Genomic DNA, 17777 nt, shown 5'->3' on the forward strand with positions numbered 1-17777 from the left:
AGCCATCATGTTGGCCCATAGGGTTGGGGAGATTGGAGCCTTGCTGGCAGATCTCCCCCCCACCCCATCCCCTTACAGTGTTCTTTAAGGGCAAATTCTTTTTACACCCACACCCTAAATTCTGACCTAAGGTACTGTCTGCTTTCCAGTTGAACCAATCCCTTCATCTACCAAAACCACATAGCTCTCTGCAGGAGACCTTTTTTCATATCTTGGATGTTAGACGGGGCATTGGCTTTCTACATAGACGCAAACAAACAAGTCTGAACGTCACCGAGGCTGTATATCTTCTTCGCACATAGATTTAAGGGGTCCACGGTCTCTTCTCAGGGACTGTCAAGATGGGGATATCAGAGTGTATTATCATTTGTTGTGATCCAGCAGGTGTTCATCTGCCCCCAAAGGGTGATAACACATTCTACCAGATCATAAGTAACATCCACAGCATTCTCAAGAACCTGTCATATCCGAGATATGTAGGGCTGCTACCTGGGCTTTAGTACATATGTTTTCTAAACGTTACGCATCGATCCAGGCAGCCATATCTGATGCAGCTGTTGATACTGTGATACTATCTTCAGTTCTAGACTCAATCCCGAAGCTCCCTCCTCCATCGGGGGATACTACTCAGAAGTCACCTGAAGTGGCGCACCCATAAGGAATGCTACTTGAAGAGGTTAATCACCTTGTGCAGTAACTGTGGTTCTTTGAGATTTGTCGCCCTATAGGTGCTTTGCTACCCAACCTTTTCCCCCCCTGCTTCAGACTGTTCTCTATGGGGCATTGAGGTGGAGAAGGAATGGAGGGTGGTTCACCCATGCATCCCTATATAATCTTGGTGTGCGGCACGAGTAAGTATGGGGTATATGCACTGGCCGAATGGAAAACTGTAAGATAAAATCTCTGATCAAGGGCCCGAGAGATGCATGCACACCTGAAGTGGAGCATCCATAGGGGGACACATCTTGAAGCACTGCTGTTATTGCACAAAGTGAGTAACCTCTTCCTCCGTTGATGAAGCTACCATTGTTCAGGAAAGTGGTGTTCTGACCAACAGAAAAGCCCCTTCCGGTATGTAGTTGTGTCTACATTATGGTGATGTAGCTATGCTGGTGTAGCTTCTGTACTATAGACCTACTCTTAAACAGGGTCTATGGATGTCTCAAGAAGTCTGGGTTCACATAACCATCTTGGAGGTAAGGATCATTTTGTCAAGCATATACAGCTTTCCTCCCAGCTCTGAAAGATCTGACGATTCAGGTCATGACAGACAACACTAGAACCATGTTTTATATAAACAAACAAGGGAAGCAAGATTCTGTATCTGTCAAGGAGTGGTACATCTCTGGAACTACTGTATCTGTCACAAGATTACTGCAGTAGCCATAGACTTACTACAGTTGCAAATGGTATCACCTCAGCAGACAGTTTGCAAATGACCTTGAGTGTTCAATAAAGGGTACTATTACGCAAGACATTGTCATTAGGTAGGATCATCCAAACAAAGAGCTCTTGGCCACCAGTGAAAACAAATGTCTCAAGTTCTGCTCCACAGAAGGGCAGACACAAGGCTATCTCTCCTACACATTCCTGATCTCTGTCCCTAATGCATGCTTACCCTCCAATTCCATTTATCCCAAGAGTCATTGGGAAATTCAGATAAGGTATGGCCAGGATCATGATAGCACCAGCATGATTGAGGTGGTTCTGGTTCTCTGACCTGAGGAAATCTCTGCAGTCAATCTCTGATCCAATTGCCTCTTCAATCAGATGTGGTATCTGAGATGGCTGGATCCACTGTCCCTGAACCTCATGGCATGGATATTGGCCAGTTAACATCAGTAAAGAGGACTTGTTCAGGTGAAGTACAGAACATTCTCATGCACAGTAGAAAGGACTCTGCAAGACTTATTTATTTTGTCAAGTGGAAGAGATTCATTATCTGGCCACACCACCCCTTGTCTCTGTTTCAAACTCAGATACCAGATATACTGGGATTACCTTCTATTACTAAAGAACATTGGACCATCTGTGAGCTCCCTGTGGGTCCACCTAGCAGCCATATCTGCATCTGCCTTCCCTTTCATGAGTATTCCTCATTTTCACACCTTACAGTAGCTAGATTCTTCAAATGCCTCATGTGGCTATTTCCCTCAGTCAGAAAGCCTCCCCTTCCTTGAGATCTCAGAATTCTGCTGACAGGTTTGACCTGGGTTGATGGGTTGCCTTTTTGAGCCACCTGCTATATGTTCTGTGTTCTCTCTCTCTCTCTCTCCATCAAAACGGTCTTTTTTAGTAGCAATAATATCTGCCAAAAGGGTAGGAAGGATACAAGCTCTTATGGCAGAATCTACATAAATGGTTTTTCATACAGATGTGGAATAACCTTGAGACCTCACCCAAAATTTTTGCCAAAGGTAGTCTCAGACTTCGATCTCAGTCAAGTAATACATCTGCCTGTTTTCTTTCCAGAGCCACATTTCAGGAGAGGCTAAATTTCACTTTGTAGGTATTCTTACGGTGCTGTCCTTGACCTAAATCTATTTAGGGTATCTCCCAGATTATTTGTAGTTTATGGGGATAGGTCATATCAACACAGAGACTTCCTCCTTGAATTTTTACACGTATTAAGTTGTGCTATGAAATAGACAACTTCGACCGACCATTGAGAGTGTAGCTTCTTTGAGAAATATTCCACTATTAGAAATACGTAGGGTATCTACTTGAGGTTCAGTGCATACGCTGACACAGCATTACTTCATAGAGGAAGCATCAGGCTCTGATCAATGTTTAGGCAGGGCTGTCTTACCATCGTTGTTTTGTAAACTCCAAACACCTCCTGTGATCGAGGTGACTGTTTGTGCATCCCCAACAGTGAAATATATATATGGACAATCCTCAAAAGAAGACTCAGTTACTTACCTATATAATGTATATGGATGACACATCTCAAAGAATCACAGTTACTGTCACGTAAATAATTGTTTCTTATATTTCTCTTTGGAAACTTGATTGTATAAAATTGGTCCCACAGGATCTCCGTGCTATACAGAATGGTGTAACGACCACCTTCCCCTGGTGGCACCTGCCACCATATAGTTTCATGCAGCATAAACAAAGATAACTGGAATGTGCATTTTTATCATTTTAATTTTAAGTGAATGTAGTCTTTATGCAAGGTACGGAGTTGAAATTTCTTTATCCCCAGAATAGATAAAATGTAAGACAGCAGCACTGCAGATACCGATGTACCTTAACCCTGACTTGGGGTACCATGACACTAGAAGTAGGAGGGTGATCCAGTCTCTAATCCCAGTTAGTTCTTGGCTCCTCTGCTGAGCCTGCAGACAATATCAATTGTAGTGATGGATTTTATTTTGTCAATATCTGTCCAGTAAGTACTTAGACTGAGTCCATCAACTTGCTGCACATAGACCCTAGGTGCCACATGCTAGTATTAACCACCTGAGCAAGTCATGGACATGTGCCCTTATTTTTTGTGGTGTCCTCTTTTTATATTTGTTAGGTAAAAATTCAGAAGACTGCTATATTAAGTCAATACAAAGCTGTACCTAAAATGGTTGGTCCTTATTTGCAGCAGCTGCCTCTCTGACATTAGCAGTGTGCCACTTGGATAATATAGCATTTACGCTATGTGACGTTGCACTCTATATGATTTTGTGAAAATATGCTAATGAGTGTGAATATAATGCAAAAGGTCTCTTGTAAGGTATCATTACAAAGCTTATAATCTACTAAGTGTGGTCATCCTATTTGTATATATGTATCATTCTTGTATCTGAAACTAGAACTATGAAATATAACTGAGGGCCTATTGTAATTGTGCAAAGTGTGGACCATTAATGGTGGTTTGGAATCTTGATGGCTCCCATCAACCAGGACAATTGACTGTGGATGGCTCTGTTTGCTTGCAGGCCTTCCTGTGACTCAGGCTGGGAGGAATGAAGGCTTGGAGTCTTACAGTAACGTGATTATGTCACCTGAACTGGAATCCATCTTTAACCTGGTGCTTTTCCATTTAGAAGGAGGGGTGGGAACCCAGAGAGGGACAAAGGATTCCCACATTCCTATGTGCAAAGCTATATTAGAGGGTGAAACAGAACAAAGGGGGCTGCAATCAGAAATCCCCTAGCTACTACCTGAACTGGAACAAGGGCTGTACCAGGGGAAAGGATTGTGCCCAGACTAGGAAGGCGTCCAGTCTGTGATAGAAGCTTATTGAAACATCCGAGGGTGAGATTTTATCTGTATTCAGTTTTCTTACTGTATTAGGCGTAGACATGCATGTTTTGTTTTATTTTATTTTGCTTGGTAATTCACTTTGTTCATAGAATCATAGAATATCAGGGTTGGAAGGGACCGCAGGAGGTCATCTAGTCCAATCCTTGCTCAAAGCAGGACCAATCCCCAACTAAATCATCCCAGCCAGGGCTTCGTCAAGCCTGACCTTAAAAACCTCTAAGGAAGGAGATTCCACCACCTCCCTAGGTAAGCCATTCCAGTGCTTCACCACCCTCCTAGTGAACAAGTTTTTTCGAATATCCAACCTAAACCTCCCCCACTGCAACTTGAGACCATTACTCCTTGTTCTGTCATCAGGTACCACTGAGAACAATCTAGATCCATCCTCTTTGGAACCCCCTTTCGGGTAGTTGAAAGCAGCTATCAAATCCCCGCTCATTCTTCTCTTCTGCAGACTAAACAATCCCAGTTCTCTCAGCCTCTCCTCATAAGTCATGTGCTGCAGCCCCCTAATCATTTTTGTTGCCTCTGCTGGACTCTTTTTCCAATTTTTCCACATCCTTCTTGCAGTGTGGGGCCCAAAACTGGACACAGTACTCCAGATGAGGCTTCACCAATGCCAAATAGAGGGGAATGATCACGTCCCTCGATCTGCTGGCAATGCCTCTACTTATACAGCCCATATATAAGAGGGCGAACAATTTATGAGTTTATCCCGTATAAGCGTTATACAGGGTAAAATGGATTTATTTTGGGTTGGGACCCCATTGGGAGCTGGGCATCTGAGTGTTGGAGAAGGAACACTTCTTAAGCTGTTTTCAGTTAAGCCTGCAGCTGTTGGGGGACGTGTTTCAGACCTGGGTCTGTGTTTGTAGCAGGCTAGCGTGTCTGGCCCAAACCAGGCAGGATTCTTAAGTCCCAAGATGCCAGGGAAAATGGGCTTAGAGGTAGTCCCAGCACATCAGCTGGCAGTTCCCAAGGGATTTTCTGTGATCCATCCTGTCACACCCTACCAAACTGAGAATTAACACGTTACTTTTAATTGTATTGCTTAATAGCTGTCAATTTTATTTGTATTATGAAGTTTTTAATAACTATAAAACAGTTTTCGAATGAGCTGTTTCTTGTTTTTTTACAAATATTTGTTGTTTACATTTGTGATACAGACTAACACGGCTACCACTCTGAAACCTGACAGAAAACATTTTAACTGAAGCGTATTTGTTTAATGTTGTGGAATGGTTTGGCCTTTTTTGTGAGCTGTTGGATTCGGGGCCGTAACACTGTCTGAGAGGGTTACATTTCTCACAGTGAACCGGTCTCTTTTTCAGCTGCTTCCTCGCTTCCTTTTAAAGGGGTTTCGTGTGTGTGTGACTTACATGCTGCCTTTTAATCAAATAGTTTACAACCTGCTTGTCCAAAATGTGTCATGAACATAACAAAACTTTAGGAAGATGGTGCTTCAGCTAATCGAGGAAGTGACTCATGTCAGGGGGGCTAACCTGTGATTTGTCTAAGAGGGAGTTAAAACCAGCCTCTGCTGTACAACCTCTAACTCGGAAGATTACCACTAGTTATTATTTGTCTGAATTTTTCTAACCATGTTTTTTTTAATTTTTTCAATGAAAGTAACATTTATCTCTTTTTAATGTGTTTTTCTGCATTAAGTGGAGTTCTAGATGCCATAAACAAGATTTTATTTACGTTAACAGATAAATTAAAATATTATTGTTAATTACTTTGCTGAGCAAATATTATGAAGCATATATTCTTTTATTGTAGCTGCTAGTTCAGAATATTTCTGAAAATAAAGCCATCTGTTCCAGCAGGTGCAACCTTTTTCTGCTGAGTGCTGCGTTTCTGTCATGCCACTTCCTATGCCCAGGTGGAATAGTAAAGCTAAAAATAGAACTTTTTTTTTTAACCCTCTGGGGAACCTTCTTAGCAATCAATTTATATTGTCCTAGTTATTCTCTCAGCTTGCAAAATTAATTCTCTCTTTCTGGAAGTGCAGAAGAGACTGAAAAATATTCACAGCTACATTGCAGTTGCTTGGAAACGAGAATTGCAGTTTGCAGCACTATTGATTGCATCCATCATATCCTGTAGCTTCAATATTAATACAGTTACTCACAGTATACTGCTTTTTAGGTGCCTTACATCATCTAGTAACTGAATAAATTGAGGCATCTCATTTATTTAAAAAAAATCTGTAAGGATAGTTAAGGCATGGGAAGTTTATATATAGTTCAGAATCACAGATTTCTTCATATTAAATAAAACTGTAAGTGCTGTCTTTGGGAAGTCCCTTAATATTGATTCAAAGTATAAATTAAATGGCATTGATATGACAAGTTGAAAATATTTATGTGCAGTGCCTGTCTTGTATTTTGAATCTAATGCACAGATATACTGTCTAGATTGCTTCTTTAATAATGGAACTAAGATTCAGCTGCATAATTTTCGGAAGCTAATATCCCAATATACTGACTGTCCTATCACATTCAGATTTCAGTGCTGCTCCTTTTCACAAACCGGATAAAACCAATTTACAGTGTTAATTCAAATGGCTGATAATACTCTGAATATTTATTAATCATTTTTGTGTTTATCTGATGCCCTTTTGTGATGTTTCTAAATGAATACATGTTTGTGTTAATTGCAGTTTGTTTGTATATGAACTACATTATGCTGCTTTTATCCTAGGAAGAGTCCGAATGAATTGATGTGCTATGTTCATGTATTGATCAAGAACATTTTGGTGCTAGTAAGAATACCAAAACCCAACTCGAGTGGCATAGTGGGGACAAGTTCTATGGAAACTTCACCCACATATGCATGCCAATATAGCTCAGTCATGACATGCCCCAATTGCAATGCAGTATTTGGCTTTGCTTTTCACACAGAGAATGTCAGTTACCAGGATGTGGGCAGTCAGACCTAGTGTCTAAAGTCAGAGTCTAGTGGTTAAAGCCGGAGTGAGGCAAGGCAGGAGTAACAACCATGGTTTTCCTGTAAACATTCATTTAAATCAGTTCTTTTAACAGCTATCATTTGTACTCTTTCCCTAGTACAGGGGTGGCCAACCTAAGCCTGAGAAGGAGCCAGAATTTACCAATGTACATTGCCAAAGAGCCACAGTAATACATCAGCAGCCCCTCATCATCTCCCCCTCCCGTCAGCCCCCGCTCCCAGCACCTCCCCCTCCCTCCCCACACCTCCCAATCAGCTGTTTTGTGGCATGCAGGAGACTCTGGGGAGGAGTGAAGGCACAGCATGCTCAGGGGAGGGGGTGGGAAGGGGTGGAGTGGGGGCAGGGCCTGTGGCAGAGCCAGGGGTTGAGCAGTGAGCATCCCCCAGCACATTGGAAAGTTGGCGCCTGTAGCTCCAGCCCTCGAGTTGGTGCCTATACAAGGAGCCGCATACAGTGGAGTCACATCTTATGCAGGGGTTAGGTTCTAAAGTCAGCGCAGAAGGCGAAAATCGCATATAGTCAAAATTATCCTTGAAAATCCCTTAAATCGCCCATAAAGTACAGTATCCTGTACATGGTTTTGTGTATACAACCCTGTACAGTAATATGTATAAATGTATACAGTAATGTACAGTATATAATAGAGTACATATGCAAAATATAATTTTACAGTACTGTATTTTTAATTACAGGGGGTAATTACAGGGGGTCATCAGGGCTTGATGTCGATCCAGCAGACAGAGGTGACAGAGAGCTTGGGTGACGGAGAGTGAGACGTAGATGAAGTGGTTGGCTCTGGTTCAGCTCGAGAAGTTGATTGTGTAGGCTCATCTGCTGCTGGTTGTTTTTCCTTGAAAAACATGATCGGCAACTGTCACTGTTGTCTTTTGAGCTGCTCAAACATTTCTTGATACGGTCTCAAATCGTCCGTAATACTACATGTGATTTTGAGGCTTCGTTCCATAGAGGGGTCGTATTCAGAAATTAAATAATTCAAGTGTTTCGCTGCTTGGAACGCTTCAGCAAATTTTATGAAGCTTCCAACTTGCTGGCTCTTCCTGTTAGTCATCTTCGTCTTCTGTAGACGATTTTATCAGTTCCTCTAACTCTTCGTTAGTCAAGGTTTCTCTATGGCTCTCAATTAATTCTTCAATTTCTTCCTCAAGGATGTCAACGAAGCCATCACCACCCACTTGCCTGGCCACCTGAATAATGCGTTTCACTTCTTTGTCAATGGTCGGGAAACCCTTAAAATCATTCACACATTCTCCATAGGTTTTGCCAACATGCATTGACTGTTTCAGGCTTGATTGCATCCATTGCCTATTTAATATAAGTGATGCAATCGGTAGTGTTGAAGGACTTTCAGCACTCCATCACATTAAGATTCGGATCAGCATCCATCGTGCTACGTATCCGTGAGAACATAAGCCTCGTGTACGTGGCCTTGAAACAGCAAATCACTCCTTGGTCGAGAGGTTGGAGGATGGAGGTGGTATTGGGGGAGGGAGAAAGACGACTTCAACGGTGTTATGTGCAAACCAGAGTGCCGCAGGGTGGCCAGGAGCATTGTCTACGATCAGCAACACTTTAAAGTCAAATCCTTTCTCTTCGAGGTACCACTTGACCTCCGAAATGAAACACTTGTGGAACCAATCCTGAAATAATGCTGCCGTCACCCAAGCCTTTTTATTTGATTGCCAGAACACAGGCAGTAGGCTTTTGTTCTTGCCTTTTAGGGCACTGGGATTTATAGCCTGGTAGAGCAAGCCCGGCTTTATTAAATGCCCAGCCGCATTGCCACCAAACAACACAGTCACACGGTCTTTAGCTGCTTTGAAGCCAGGGGCTTGTCTTTCTGATTTTTAAATGTAAGTGCGGTTGGGCATTTTTTTCCAGAAGAGCCCAGTCTCGTCAGCATTAAAACCTTGTTCCAGAAGATTGCCCTTTTCTTCTATGATTTTCTTTAATTGTTCGGGGTAGGCTTTTGCTGCCTCTTCATCGGCAGATGCAGCTTCACGAGTAGTCTGCACGTTTTTGAGGTTGAAGCACTTCCTAAAACTGTTAAGCCAACCTTGTCTGGCTTTGAATTCCTTCTTATCAGAAGGCTGTCCCTCTTTGGCAGGAGGTTTGAACAGCGCGTAGAGGCTAAGAGCCTTTTCTCACAACGTGTTGCCATCGATAGGCACATGTTTACGGTTTATGTCTTCAAGCCATAAGTTTAATGCCTTTTCAGTCTTCACTAAAGTCTTATCACACACCTGGCTCGTCACCTTAGCAGTTATTGGAGCACTTGATGCCACAGCTTGACGAATTTCTCTCTCTTGGATCTTGATGGCACGGATGCTAGATTCGTTGCGGCCATATTTACGCGCCACGTTGGAGACCGACATACCGTCTCTCAGTAAGTCCAACACAGCCAGTTTTTCCTCCAGCATTGGAACAGATCGCTGTTTCTTCAGTTGAGCACCAGATGAAGTAGTTGGCTTGCGTTTAGGGGCCATGTTGTACAAAAAAAATGTATCTTTAAACACTAGAATCACACTCAGCGCGGCAAAATGCTCACATTATGAGAGGCACGCGGGAACTGAGACCGACTGAGGGAACAGCAGATTCATGTCTCCCATCTCATGCTCACTCCGGGGCATACGCTCATTGGGTGGAACCGCCCACACTATTTACAGGTATCTTGTTGTTTTTCTTTCCTTTTTCTTTTTTTAGCTGAGCGCATATAGTTGAATTCGCGTAAGTTAAATGTGCGTATGATGCGACTCGCCTATATTAACTTCTGAAGAGCCACATGTGACTCCGGAGCCACAGGTTGGCCACCCCGTCCTAGTAGAAAGCAAGTCCACCTTGAGCCCTTGTCTGAAACTTGCTTCTTTTGTTTGTGGGTCTAAGTTGGGGAAAAACATCATTTTATGTGGTCAGTTGTGGTCACAGGTGCAGTGTTTTGATTTTTCGGGGAAGGTTCTCTTTGCAGGACAGAAATATAAGAGTTCTGTCCCCAATGCTTGATCGCATTCATCATGAAGTTACTATATTTCATGAAATATGTTGATTTGAATTGGTTTCCATCGAATCTTGTTGACACTTTAAACAAAAATATGAGTGCTTTTATTAATCTGATCTCTGTTGTCCTTTAGAAATTGTTATTTTAATTTAAAATATGTATTGGAATATGGAAATTGCCATACTAGTTTGCACTCAGTATTTGTCTAGTCCAGCATCCTGTCTCCAACAGTGATCAACACCAGATGCTTCAGAAGAAGGTTCAAGAAACCCTGCAGTTACACAGGTGTGGAATAATCTCTCCTCCCACATTAGATTTCTTCCTCATATTTCTTCCAAAATTTGTTAACAAGAATATCCAGAGCTACAATACTTAATGCTATCTATATAATTATCTAGTCCCTTTTTGAGTGTTGCTGAGTTTTTTGGCCTCCCAGCATCCTCTGGCAATGAGTTCCACAATTTAATTATGCATTGTGTGAAAAAGGATTTCTTTTTATCAATTTTGAATCTGCCACCTTTTAAAATTCATTTAATATCCCCTTGTATTATTAGACGGGGAAAACAGATGCTGCCTTCTCTCTTCTATTAGCCATTCTTTATACTTTTTATTATGTCTTCTTATTCATCTCTTTTCAAAGGTAAACAATACCAGTCTCTTTAATCTCTTTCCATACGAGTTCTTCCATGCTCTAAAAATGTTCATTGCCCTTCCCTGAAAGACCTCTAATTCTACAATATCCATGTACACATGTATGTATTTGTACAGGGTTTTGTTTCTTATAGTTTTGCATGACTAATCATTTGAATGTGTGTAAGCAATGTGCTGTTTACATATAGGTATTTCTCTCGCAATCATGTTTTCTGAGCACCCTGTAAAATTAATGGTACATCACTTAGCTCCAAAACATAGAACTCTCCTCCCTTGTTCTTCTAAGTTACTGATTGAATTCGAGACACTATTTCCAGAAAGGTGGAAAATACACTAGATTCATCTTGAAAAGTGACCAACACTTCAAATAGAAGAGCAGACTTTTATTAGAGCTGAGTCATTGCCATTTTTGTCCATATGGATTTTAATGAACTACTGAGTCAGCATATGCAATACATGTGGCCTTTACACAGTTTCATTCTGTTTTGTATGTTCATCCCAATGTGATCCTGATGTAATTCACTGTGAAATCAGGCAAGTTTCATTGCTCTTCTTGCATTGCACATAGGTTTCTAATGAAACTGGAAGTGGGACTGGCAGACAGATTTCTGAATTCTTCATTACAGGCAAGGTCCCATGTATGATTTTTACAGCTGTGTAAAATTTCATGTAGTTGCCCTTTTTATTTTGTGCATAACTGTGCTACATTTTCATTTTTAATTGATTTTTTAGTCCCTTAGATGGTAAAGATGTCACTGTATCATATTTGTAAGGTTATCAACCTACAGCATCAGTTACCCTTCAGTTCTATGCTGCCACCTTTTCTGACAGGGCTGCAGGTGTACCATTGGCACTGTATGTAAATATTTAATAATAAGTTATATTCCACCAGAAGTAAAAAGTTGTTTGATCTCTGTCCACTGCCAGGAAACAATTGACTGACTGACGTCCAAAGAATCGGAGTATGTCAGTTGAATTTGGCCTGCCACCAATTTCTTAATGACCTTTCTCAGAAAAGGGGAGGCTTAGAGACCAGATAGTTGGCAAGGTTATTTAAAATAAAGTGATCTCTTGCAAGCAAGGGCTGAATTATTGCATGTTTGAGGGCTGCTGGCAGCTTATCCTCTCTAACCTTGCCAATAATGAGCTTGGGTATTCCCTACTGGTTTTTGTCGGTTCACACATGGCTGAATGGCTCTCACATGCCACAAATAGAACCTCTTCCAATTGGGAGCATGGATGAAATTCATCCTGGGAGCATGGTGTGCTTATATTCTTCTATCATGTTACTGTTTTGAAAGCTCCTGAGTCTTTGACAGTCTGGTCCATGATGTAGACGTGAGAGCTTCCGCCACTGAGCAGCACTTACCCTTGAATTTCCCCTGCCTTTGTATTTTCTATATTTTGCCACCCCCTTTTTGATTTGGTAGCATTTCACATTCACTTTGCACACGTGTATAGGACTACACAAGGTAGTAGAGAATCAGGTGAAGTTGATTCAGAAACTGGTTGGAAGCATACTGGGTTGATTAGATGACCTACCAGTAGAAATGATTCCACTGAGCAGGATTTGCCTACATAATAGCAGAGGAGAAGGATCTCCTGATATCCACCTTAGCCTTGGCACAAGAACCTAAAAACTCTTTGTCAAGAGTCATCCTTCCATCAGTGCTTCAGTTTCTTTACCTCTCACTTCGTTGGTTGCAGGTGATTGGTAAACCCTGGCAACCTGAGAGGGTGATGCAAAGGGGAAGAGTTGCCTGGACCTTGTGGCATCTGTAATCATGGGCAACAAATTGCTGTAATGCCCCCACCAGACTGTCCATAGGCAGAACAGTTTTTTCTCCAGAGAGCGTTCGAAAACCAGCAAAATCTATCAATATATTTGGGTGGACCATCAAAACAATGCTATTTTATTATTTTATTTATGTGAGCTGATCACAGTAATAAAGACTAATGGAGTTTGAAGTTGTGTTATAACACACAACATTTTTTTTCAAAGGTTCTTGTGGTTTTCATCATCATTCTGATGTTAAAATTGTGGTATTTTTGCAGAAACTTCCTTAAGGTTTTTTTTAGTTTTTAAAAGTTTTTAGGCTTGTTGAAAATAAAAGTGCTTCTGACAGGGAAAACTAAATAAATTCACTTGCTTACAAGTCAAATCAATGAGTTATTGTTTTGTTATTGATACACTGTGTAATTCACATTAGTATTAATGGGAGTTACTTACATGTCTTAATGATAGAATAACCCCATTATAGTATTGTGCAGGCAGTTACTGTGTAACCATCCAACACTGTTCAGTGGCACTTGGAAAATGGTAATTGTCTCCATATTGGTATTGCTGTCGTCACCGGAGACTAACTGATTTGTGTTTTGGTATTTCGTGGTGTAGACAAATGGATCCAGATGATCTTAACCCTCTGTATACACTGTAAATTCCACTCTCGCCAAGCTGCCAGAGTTGAAGGGTCAATGGTTTATTTTTAGGTTTGCTTTGAATAGTTGTTCCTTTTCAAGAACTCCTACTAGTACTGTTATAAAACCTAACGGTTCTTATTAGGCAACTGAGACTTCTCTAAAGGTGGAATAACCAGTTTTTAAAAGGACACAGCTGGGTTAATGTTGTTGCTTTAAATTTATGAACACAAAATTTCCTTACCAAAAAGATGAATAACCTCTTAAATTATTAAAATAAATGGAATTTACAAAATCAAGCTTAATTTTTTACATTATCGATTGCTTGAAGAATAAACACTAACCAACTCTTCCCCCCCCCCCCCTTTTTTGTGTGTATACAGTCTGTTTCTACTGTATTTCATTTTCAGGTTGTCATGTATATCCCAATGTTGCAATGTCTGGATTACAAAGAATGCAGGGGACTGTTCGTTTTGTTTTTTGTTCTTAATTTTTCATTAGACTTTAGAGTAAAACAGTGGAAACCTATCTAGATGAGGAGGTCTCTGAATTACTACATAGAATTCTTTCCCAGGTGTCTGGCTGGTGGGTCTTGCCCACATGCTCAGGGTCTAACTGATTGCCATATTTGGGGTTAGGAAGGAATTTTCTCTCAGGCCAGATTGTCAGAGACCCTGGGGGTTGGGTGGAGGTGTGGGTGGGGTTCGCCTTCCTATGCGGCATGGGTCACTTGCTTGTTTGAACTAGAGTAAATGGTGGATTCTCTGTAATTTAGACTTAAAATCAAGATTTGAGGACTTCAGTAACTCGTCAGAGGATATGGATCCATTACAGAAGTGAGTGAGTGAGGTTTTGTGGCTTGTAGGAGGTGAGACTAGACCATGGTGGTCCCTTTTGGCCTTAAAGTCTGAGTCTATTACTCTTTTTAGTTTTTGTAAATGCTTGTTCTTCCAAAACATAAATTTGGGATTAAGTCTGACCTGACATCCCTATGAGAAAGTTCTATTAGATGTCTTAACAAAACTGTATAACCTTTTCATATGTACATCTATGTGTAAAACATGTTATAGATGTAATGTAATTGTTTTCAAAACAAGATTTAAATATTTGTGTAACTACAGGCTACCAAGTTATGCCTAACCAGCAGCAAGCCTACCAGGGGTTGGTTGGAGTTCAGCAGTCTCAGAATCAAAATCTAGTCAGTAGCCAACACAACAACATTGGAAATCAGATACAGGGTGTGATTGTTCCTTATACTTCAGTGCCATCTTATCAGGTAAGTTATCTTTTCAGAACTTCCTTGTCATTTGTTTGAATATGTAAAGCAATTTTAAAAAATCTGAACTTTGTAGGCTGAAAAAAACTCAAGCTCCTGCTGGAGCATCTTAAAAAGGTAATGTGAAATGTTTGAAGCAGGAGCATTACAAATACACAACTTTCCATTAAATAGTTGCATGGAGGGCCTGGGTATTAGTCAGAGCATAGCATTAAATATGGTGCAGAGTACATGAAACCAGAGCTGTTAAGACTTCTGCATTTTGTTGTTGGTTTTTTTCCTTCTGTTACAGAAAAATCTCCTGATTAATTCTTAGAATTCCTAGGACTCAAACTTTGAAATCCTTATGAACCAAGTGTGACGCAGTAGGGAGCGGGGCGGATTGACCTGGGAATGTTGTTTAGTTTTACTGGGACTGTCTGCATGGGGGATGGGAGAGCAGGGGATGACTTTAGGTGAGGGACGGTACCTGAGCCAGGAAGGGGGGGTGGGGTGAGTCGACACCTGTGCCCGGGAAACTGGACAAAGGGAGAGGAGGAGAGAAGGAGGGGGAGAGAGCCTGCTGGAGGGGTTTTTGGTTTCAGTTTTGGGCTGGCTGGGAAGAGGCAGGGAACCCCAAGTCTGGGGTCTAAGATCCTTCCCCCCAGAGGGACCTGGCTGAGGCGTCCTGGTTGTACCTACAAGCCCTGCTTGGAACTGTGTTCCTGTCGTCTAATAAACCTTCTGTTTTACTGGCTGGCTGAGAGTCATGGTGAATCGCAGGAATTGGGGGTGCAGGGCCCTGACTCCCCCACACTCCGTGACACCAAGCTTTTGCATTGTTTTGGGGGGGAAAGAGAACGTTTTGACATTATTTGGCACTATTGTAGCTATTGTCATTGCTAGTCTTCCTTGCTATTATGTAGAACTCAAGGATTTAGGCCATTTTCTGTCCTATCAAGTCAGTTAATCGTGGAGGTTATCACTTAGTTTCTATAGCAGAGCTACTTCCCTTGGTGGAATAATTGATATATGGTAAATGGGGAGCAGTGAATTTTCTAAGTAGAATAATTATATGATCTGCCTCGTATAAATTTTTTCAGTTGCCAGCCCTCTATTTTGCCCAATCACATTATTGCCATTCTCTGATCCTCCTAAGTTTCATCTTAAATACTTGTTTCACTTTAAGAAGCACTGGTATAACCCTTATGTTAAGGTAACGTTCTGGAATGAAGCAGAGGCACAAACATTTAATATTCAAATGTATAATTTTTCACTTCTAAAGCTCTTTTGATGCAAAGATCTTTTAACACTTTACAAAGAGTCACTAAGTATCATTTCTGTTTTATGGAAGGAGAAACTCCGGTGACTTGCCTGAGTTCACGCAGCATGACACTGGTAGAGTTGGGAATAGAGCAAAGGCCTTCCAACTCCCAATATGTTGTATTTTAAAAAAGCCTATTTCACTAAAGCCTTTTTTCAACAGTTGCCCTGAGTAGTTGGGTTGGATCTGTTTAAAAAAACAAAAATAAAAAAACCCTCATACTTCAATTCCTCAAAACGTTTTAGTGTAGAGCTTCCAGCATCCTGTCTTGATATTTGTAGTCAGCTATTGTTTCAATTAGTTAAATGTATAACTGTTTACTCATCCCCTTTGTTAAATCCTGTACAAATACTCAACGTAGGCTATGTCTTTAAAGTTTATTGGGATTTGGATCTTAATCAGCTTTTCCATAAAGATGGCATACATTGAGCATTCTTCAAGTGATCATCCACATGCATTCCACTCATGGTACACATGCACCTCAGGCATGCAACATAAGATTCTTTTGGCCAACAGTGTCCATTGGGCCCCTCCACCTCCACACCCACCCAAGGGCATAAAGGACAAAGCAGGCCCAACCATCGCTCAGTTGTTTCTTACCACATGTGGCAGTGAGACAGAACCCCTACAATGTCCACCTGCTTCTCTGTGGATTGTGCTAGTTTAGTGTTAGCGGTTAGTTAGACTTGTTGCCTTTTGGTAGCACACGCAAAAATCTTATAAGGCTGGAACTCACTCCCTGCCCTCTTCCTTACAGGAGTTCTAACAAAGTGACAGAAGTGAAACCCCCAGAGCTTGAAACCAGCACTTTTGTGAAGCTTTAATGCCACTTAATGATGGGCACTCGAGGTGCCTGTTTTGTTTAGGGGGGCATGTCCCCCCCTCCTCTAAGCAGGCTCAAAAAGCTAGAGAAGCCCACTTAAGATTGTTCCTTCTATAGCATTATATGCGAGCCTCCTTGGACTTTGAAAGGAAGGATGCAGATAGACCTCAGTACTCCGGTCTATCTGCTTACATGAGGCACATGACTCATAATTCTGACTTGTCTCAGGCTCAACATTCAAGGAGCAGCCAACAGCTGCCTGAGAAGGATCCCTCTGGTGCCCTGGAACTAACTGTTAGAGCTGGAAGTACCCACTAACCATGCAGACTGCTCCTCTCTCGGTACCAGTCATTCAGTACCTGGCCCCTCAGGACTCAGCACTTCTCTACAGGCAACCTTGGAACCATGTTCCTCGGTCCTCAGCACATCAGTAGCTAGTGTGTTGGTACCTAAGGCATATACTGTGCCAAGTGATTTATCTGTGAGTCTGGTGCCGGCTCTTTTGGTCTGAGAGATTGAGGATGGTGATAGCTAAGTCATTAGATTTTGAGACGTCGCCATGACCATTAAAGGGGGTATTTCTGGTACCAACTGCACCCACTACTCAGTTAAGGAGAGAACAATAGAGCCAGGGCACTCCTAAGAGGATGCCCTTTCCTTGACAGAGGTGTACATCATCATCATCCCTGTCAGGGCATAGTAGGGACTCTTCACCTGCATGCCCTTCTTCCCCTGTTTGGGTAGCACAGTGGGAGAGACTCTGGGGAGCAATCTGTAAGGGGCAGCAGGGCTTATAGAGAACATCCCTCCTGGTGTCCCCTAACTCCCCCACCCATGCTGTATCAGCCTATTGGATGCCCTGCAGGGGTGCATCTATATTCTCTTTAGACTGTATTATTGGCCCCCGCCAGAGTTTGATTATTCTTCCCTGAAGGGGCAATATAGACCAAACAGTTAGGCCAGCTATTGCAGCCTCAGATTCTGGAAAGGTTGGAGGAGGAAAGTGATTAGTAGTATTTATAAGGGGAAGAACAACTCAAACCCCTTGCAATCTCC

The 17777-nt window shown here is 41.8% G+C and overlaps 1 protein-coding gene across 1 annotated transcript in view; it reads left to right on the plus strand.

The window, feature by feature from the left end:
• The window catches only part of R3HDM1 (R3H domain containing 1), a 98342-nt gene that overhangs the window by 60245 nt on the left and 20320 nt on the right, over window positions 1–17777 (plus strand). Inside the window, exon 18 of the mRNA XM_065413729.1 lies at window positions 14441–14595. Coding sequence (XP_065269801.1) covers window positions 14441–14595 — 155 coding nt within the window. The remainder of the gene's footprint in view (window positions 1–14440; window positions 14596–17777) is intronic.

The sequence above is a fragment of the Emys orbicularis genome, chromosome 11, assembly GCF_028017835.1.
Source record: "Emys orbicularis isolate rEmyOrb1 chromosome 11, rEmyOrb1.hap1, whole genome shotgun sequence".
NCBI lineage: Eukaryota > Metazoa > Chordata > Testudines > Emydidae > Emys > Emys orbicularis.